The sequence below is a fragment of the Sphaeroforma arctica genome (assembly GCF_001186125.1).
Source record: "Sphaeroforma arctica JP610 unplaced genomic scaffold supercont1.1490, whole genome shotgun sequence".
NCBI classification, from domain to species: domain Eukaryota; class Ichthyosporea; order Ichthyophonida; genus Sphaeroforma; species Sphaeroforma arctica.
In genome coordinates this window covers 6944-14489 of record NW_014039068.1, presented here as the reverse complement: position 1 = coordinate 14489, position 7546 = coordinate 6944, and the positions used below count along the sequence as shown (strand labels likewise).

Sequence of the window (7546 nt, the reverse complement as noted above, 5' to 3'; positions counted from 1 at the left end):
ATATATACATAAGTATAGATACGTATATTTTTATATATATACGCTCATTAATATATTGTGTTGATCTGTATGCATATAATGCTGATATAGGTATTGAAGATAATGTACACATGTTATATGATTGAAATATTGTAGTACCGATTGCTATGCCGGTATAGCATTGTGAGATTATAGTACAGGACTAGAGAATGATTATGGGTTGGAAACGATTCGTTTCACATACTTATTTTTGATTTGAAAGTTATTATTCTCTGCTCTCTTGTCAGGTAATGCCTATATGTATTAATTGTTCATAAACTCGTTTTTGCATATATTCCGGAACCGATTGTTTGTCTGAACATGGTATCCATCTATCCTTAGATATATGAACTATATGAACTGAGCAAATGGCATGCAACGCACGAATACAGACAGTATATACGAATGTACGTCATCCAACTTAATGGCGGTATACAGGTCTATCACACTGGATACATATACTTGTTTTAAGTCGGGCACTAATATGCACCAGAAATATAGATGTGATAGGTATTTTAATTTGTATCACAATTTCTGAGTTGGGATTTCCTGCTTTACATTGGTAACGCAATGATAAATGCCAGGATTACACATTGCGGGAGAAGTTGGCGTGATACAATGCTCAACTCGTATCCTACGTTTAATTTATGAACAACTTCCTTTTGCTTTCACTCGATCCACCCAACCGTCTCTGACAACACTTTTGTATACTGATTTCACTGTATTACTTGATACTTGCACCGGTGTGTGTGACTTGATCTAGCAGCGGGTCTCATGGAGTATACACCAGAGCCGGAGAGCGAAGACGAACACATATACGAACGAGACGAAACCGGACTACTGGACTACAGATTACGGGCCACACACCCAACGCACTCGTGGTACTATTTAAGGACCCCCCGGACGTATCTTCTCGTATTGATAGCTATACTATGTAAGTGGTTGCGGATACTCGTGTTGATATCTGTACTATGTAAGTGGTAAGGTTAGAGTGACGCGGACAATAGCCATATCATATTAGTGCTATACCGGCATGTAGGTGTGTTGGGGGTGTTCTTCTTGTGTTCTTGTTGGTTGAAATACGGTGGAGTGCAGTGTGTGTTCACAGAAGCGCATAACAACTTACCACAAGTAGTCCATGCACGATTCACTTGTTCTCTTCGTGGTGGACTCGCCTATACTCGGTGCGCTATATATTCCATGCGTACTTAAGACAAGAAGTTGATCCCTGTCAATGGGGTAAGGTACTGATGATAAATTGTTGATTGCCTTATCTGAGTTATTTTGTTCTGTGTTGTTGCTTTGCATCCGTGTACAACGCCTCACTGTGTATATAGCGCGGTCTTATCCGGGTTTTGCCGCAACGGAGATGTACTAGAAAAGCAACTGGGTTGTTTATGTGAAGTTCAAATCAACAGCCACAGGAACAGTTTCCGAATGATATTGGATGCTAAGTATATCTCCTTATACAAACCTCTGCAGGTGCGGTAGTGGGAATGAGTGCCTATAAACTGACGACGTACCACCACAAAGTACTTGCACTGGAACACGAGATAGAGACACTGGAGCAGCAACTGCAAAGCCATCCGGGAGATATTACCAAATTAGTCACAGATACAGGTGAGTTGGTTGCTTTAAGAATTAAAAAGGTAAAATCTTTGGCTTGGACAGTAGGTAGGCGGATGTTCTGATATTACGTATATTGCGAGAATCTGGTAGGTAGCGCGACCTTCAAGACAACATGTATACCTACCCAGACGATACCCACAACTGAATATACATCCCGCACACAACAAATTAAAAAATGTACTTCCCACGCACAATAGACGCAGTCAAGGGATCGAATAGTACACAAGATGCGCTGCTTGTTGACGAGAGTGATGGTGAGGGCACAGAGGAGCCGCAAACAGCAGTCGATGACGAAGAAGGTGAGTGAAGGCGTTAGTTTTACTGTTGTGTGTTTGTGTAGCTAGTGGCACTGTTCGAGAAGGAATACCGCGCCCAATTTTGATTCGTACGTCGTTGCTGAGACACGATTGACTAATGTCATCATAAGATGCAGAAGATGAGGATAACGAAGACGATACGGATGTAGATGGAGAAGGTGACGAAGATGGTGAAGATGTAGATGGTGCAGGCGACAAAGATGAGAAGGATGAGCAAAATTCGGATGAACCGGCGACGCCACCTCCTGCTGTGATCGCTATGGCTGTGATAAATGGTAAAAGCATGCGAATCCGCGAGAGCCTGTCATTGCTGTGTTCATCTTTTTACAGAGCGCAACGGCGGCTTTTAGCTTATGGGTGCCGAACTATTACATTAACTGTTTCCATGATACACTAGCCCACGCCACTGCCTTACGGGGAGATGTATACAAAGATCGATGTACTCAATGATGAAGGGTGACCCATACACTTGAGTTCCTCGTTTGTTCTCTCGCTTGTAACTCTGTGTGTCTGGTTTCCGGATTAGCCTTGTATAAGAAAATGCAATTCGTTTGATTCTATATCGTATATAGCCCCCTTTATCACTCTCCTTTCCTCGTTCTTTTCCCGAATCTAATCCATCGCATCACTCACACACCTCAGACGAGCACATACTGCACACCACTCGTGACGAGTTTGTGTCGTATACTATCGATACCTCACGCAACAGAGAGTTCTTCGACACCGACCTCACTGATCAGCGCATCAGCTATCTGGCCAAGGCAATCAGCCCTGCGTTCGTGCGTGTGGGGGGGACCGGTAATGACTGGCTGACGTACCAGGTGTGTGGTGTTCGAATGATGGACTATGATGTATCTATGAGCCCATATCTTTCTAAGGGGTGTGTGATTCTATACCTCCTGGCCTGAGTGTCCGCTTGAGCCTATTAACGATCGTCGCTTCCGGAAGAAGAGTTTGTGACTAGTGTGTGCGTGTACGCCCGTGGTGTGACAGTTCGGTCCGTAGCAATTGCCATACCCCCCGCCCGGGGTTGTGCAGTTGCAGAGATCTAGCACGCTTTGTTATGTACCATTCTGAAAATATTCGTGAAACATAGCTGAATGAGGGTCTTTAGCAAACCCCTAAACCTCCAAAACCCTGAAAATCCTGGCCCAATCCTACCCTTGCAGCTTGGTGATGAAAGCGACTGCAAACAAAAGGGGGAAGTCACAAGCCACGGGTTTCAAGGTGAATGCATGAACGCCACGTGGTTCGATAACCTAATGGGGTTTGCCGAGAGGGCTGAGGCCAAACTGATTTTTGGGCTGAATGTCCTGTACCCGTGGTGGCCGTATGGCAACGAGGGCCGAGACGAGAGTAAGTGTTTAAAAGACACGTGTATAAACCACGCCACGCTATAGCTAGCTGTCACATAGTGAGCAAGGATAGGCGGAGAGTCTTGTTGGAGGTTGTTGTGAGTTCTTCAAGGAATTTTTCAGACAGTTCAGATCTGTCGCGCATCGTTGTTGGTTTGAGGACTGTTGTTTTGTTTCGGTTTGTTTTCCTGGTGGTGCGGCACTGTACGGAGCGTCTCCGAAATACTACGAATCCAATCAGTGCACGCACAATTATAGACTCAGCCATCACAGACCCTCACGAGTACGATGCGAAAGTCATTCATTTAGACATCGTATCGATGTTGACGAATAACCTGACTCACTACACGTGCCCTACCCCCAGTTCGAATCCACGAGCTCAAGTTCCCACAATCGTCTGTGCACACATAACTACAGAGCCCATCGAATACTCTACGTGGAACTCGTCCAACAGCGCCGAGTTGCTGCGCTATGCCGTTCAGAAGAAGTATCCGTTGTGGGGGCTAGAGTTGGGTAATGAGGAGAACGTGCGCATGACCGGTAAGCGCCCTGAACACTTTGATTCGAGGCTGAACGAGCGTGGCCAAAGTATTGTGTTGTTGACGGTTGGAGCGTTGCCGGGTTGACCTACAGGCTATATGTTCGAATGTATGATGTTTGTGGTCGATTCACTTCTTATCTGGCGTGTTGTTCGCCTACTGAAAAATCTATGAAGTACATAGCTTTGCGTGGTGTTCATGATAGAAGCGCTTCATGCGCTTCATGTGGGAGTGTACATGTACAAAAAGTTCATATGTTTATATACGCCCATTTTTCTTCTTCTTCAAATTCTATGAAAGATACAATCATTTTTTTGGCATCTGGTAGGCAATCGTGGCGTATCCAGTGCCGCACTCGCGTATGGTCGCATGGAGTATTAGTATTATTCCTGACTGTGATGTATATACTCAATTAGTATTAGTATCATCCCTGACTGTGATATACACACTTAATTAGTAATAGTACTATCCCTGACTGTGATATACATACTTACTTAGTGTTAGTACTATGCCTGACTTTGATATACATTCTTTACCAGTATTAGTATTATCCCTGACTGTGATATGCATACTTCATGCTAAATTTCTGTGGATACTAAAATCCTTATCTTTCATTTGCACACGGTCTTGTAGGTAAAGATACAGCCAAGCACTACAATACGCTATCTACCCTTCTGGATGAGATCTACGGGAGCACAGATATGTCCAGGCCCGAGTTATTGGGTCCCGATCCCCATTCACACTTTATCAATGCCTGGCACTGGAATAAAGAGTATGTGCATATAGTTAGCTATCGGTTTATGTGTGGTAGTCATGCATATGAATCTGTCTCATTCCGAGTGTCTCGGGTATGTGCGTGCGCATGTTTACAAGAAGGCGTGCATGAGAACGTTGCACCCAATACGTGCCAGGATCTAGCATATTTACCCACACATGTATGCATCTGTATCTTTACCCACACATGTATGCATCTGTATTCTAACTTGTATATATTGAGATGCACTCATATCTGTCTAACTTAAGTACGGGGACGGGAATCTACTTCTCCTTTCTATTGTTGATATGATATACACAATGTATGCAAACCTTGCACCGTGCCGATGCGTGTCGAGTTGTCCTCTGAATGTCTTGAACTGTCCTTTACCATCGCCCGTTCCAGTGTGAGAATGGCTCAGAAACCTCACTTGAAGTTCGCAGACGTGTGCCTCTGAGCTCAGATCACTGAAAAGCATTCCCATCAGCTGCATAGTACTGTGATGGGGCGACTTTGACCTAACTCCCACTTTGTGCCAATACTGTACATCCTCGTTTCTCTCACAGCGGTGCCAGAGAGTGGGCAGCTGATTTTCTGGAGGGTATTGGGTCAGAGCTCACGGCCTTTACCTACCACGAGTACACAGGGTAAGACTTAGCACCTGCGCGCATGATGTAACTCTTAAGGGGAATCTAATTTTAGATAAACACACCTGTAGAATCTATTTTTAGATCAACACACCTGTATAATCTATTTTTAGATCAACACACTTGTAGAATCTGTTTTTAGATCAACCCACCTGTAGCATCTATTTTTAGATAAACACACTGTAGCATCGGTTTTTAGATCAACACACCTGTAGAATCTATTTTTAGATCAACACACCTGTATAATCTATTGTTAGATCAACACACCTGTAGAATATATTTTATAGATCTACACACACCTGTAGCATCTAATTTTAGATTAACACACGGTAGCATCGGTTTTTAGATCAACTCACCTGTAGAATCGATTTTTAGATCAACTCACCTGTATAATATATTTTTAGATCAACACACTTGTAGCATCTATTTTTCGATTTTCACACCTGTAGAATCTTTTTTAGATCAACACACCTGTAGTATCTATTTTTAGATCGAAGTATACGTCCAACAGTCTGTCTGCACTGAAGCGCACATGTCTTATGACTAGATTGCACGCCTGCATCCTTATGGATTAGCGCGTTCACCGCAACTGTTCTGTCGAATACTACATCGTGCATGAACACGACCAAACTTTCACTCGGCTGACTGAATTTATAATTGGGTCTCTTTCAGTGTGTGAGTCGTTCGTATTTAGGGTTTACAGAACCCTAAACTCTAAGACCTAAACTCTAATCACACCCACTACACCTACTACACCTGCAATACTATTCACACCTACTATACAAATTACACCTGCAATTATGTACGAGCAGTATTGTAGACGAAGAAACCACCTTAAGCCCTGACATTCTCAACTACGGTGCGCAAACGGGCGACAGAGCCGCAGAGGCTGTATCGGTATGTGTGCGTGTTGTGGTGCATGGTATGTGTGTGTGTAGTGGTGCATGGTATGTGTGTGTGTAGTGGTGCATATGTTGGTAGCAATCCCCATCACCTCTCAGCCACACACAGACACATCACAATCGTTTGTGTGCTTAGGTTGGCGTGCTTTGACTTTGTTGGTGTTTTCGTTAGAAGCAGATTCTAGTTGTACTGACACTGACGTACGAGCTCGACCTATGGGGAATAGCTGAGGGTTAAACCACTGTGTTTTGTGTGCATTGTTTCGGAGAGTTTGCTCGATAACGACCGCCTGGCACCGGCACATTATGATAGCAACATAGTATTGTGTGATGATTGTGGCTGTCACTGCTACATTATGGTAGCAACACAGTCTGATGTGATTGTATCACCTCAGATTGCATGAGTAGCCCTACAGTTACTAAAGCCCTGACGAATCGAGTCATGACATACCTGTGTGGACAATTTGCCACCATATCAACTGTAGACCCTCTTTCACACAATCCTTTCTCTGTACACCAGTACCACCTCAGAGTCCATGAGTGGAGCGGCGCTGAGGCGATTGTGACTGTAATCGTTGGATGGTTGTGTCCCTATCCAAAGTACACTAGAACTTCACACCTGATACGCAGCGTGTTCACCCTCTCCCGGCGAGCTTATTGGTACTAACCTCAACCATTGTCTATGTCTCACTCTCATTCATTTCAACCGTACGTATCTCATTAGTGGCCGTTCTCGCACCTTAAACCTTAAACCCTAAACCTTAAAACCCCCAGGCGTACAATGAGAAAGCCAACGGCCGGGTGGAGGTGTGGGCCGGAGAGATAGGCAACCAGAACGAAGGCGGCACTGAATGGGGTGCGACGTTTGGTACGAGTCTGTGGTACGCCGACTCGCTCGGCCTCAAGGCCACCCATGGACACTCGGTGTATCTAAGGTGAGAGCACTATGATATGCTAAAGTGTCTAAGGTTACTCAATACAGGGAGGATAGGTTAAAAAGTGAATGTTTGGATGCAAAAGTGGTCGTTCTTAGCATGGTATGTAGCGTATTGTATTTAGTTTGCAATGTAAAAGTAGTCTTCCTCGTAGTTGTATGTATTGTGGTAGGCAATTGTGCCACAAGTTCAGTTGGAAGTGCACGTTCTCTAATCCTGAACCCTAAAACACTAAATCCGTTAACCCGTATTGCATATCTCGTGAGACGGGAATGTGGAACAAGTTTGTCTTGAAATGCATTTTTTTCTCTTTACCGGCATAGTATGTCGCGTGATAGTTGTGTGTATTGAGAATGTATACTTTCAAGTTCTACGCATTCTGCCTTGCACCTCTAGTCGTGTATTCGCCCCAATAAGACCAATTAATACCAGTTAGAAGCTCAGTACACC

At 44.1% G+C, this 7546-nt stretch overlaps 1 protein-coding gene across 2 annotated transcripts; it reads left to right on the top strand.

The window, feature by feature from the left end:
* Nucleotides 1-781: 781 nt before the first annotated feature.
* SARC_11019 lies at nucleotides 782-7100 on the top strand (the record flags this gene model as incomplete). Of its 2 annotated transcripts, none has more annotated exons than XM_014294910.1 (11): nucleotides 782-952; nucleotides 1501-1638; nucleotides 1845-1946; nucleotides 2081-2239; nucleotides 2607-2785; nucleotides 3134-3320; nucleotides 3737-3859; nucleotides 4492-4630; nucleotides 5179-5259; nucleotides 6072-6156; nucleotides 6936-7100. In XM_014294910.1, the coding sequence occupies exons 1-11, from the start codon at nucleotides 793-795 to the stop codon at nucleotides 7098-7100; spliced, it is 1518 nt and encodes a 505-aa protein (XP_014150385.1). In that variant the 5' UTR covers nucleotides 782-792. The 2 variants fall into 2 exon arrangements, with proteins under 2 accessions (XP_014150385.1, XP_014150386.1); XM_014294911.1 differs by having other exon boundaries at nucleotides 2075-2239.
* Between the last annotated feature and the right edge of the window lie 446 nt (nucleotides 7101-7546).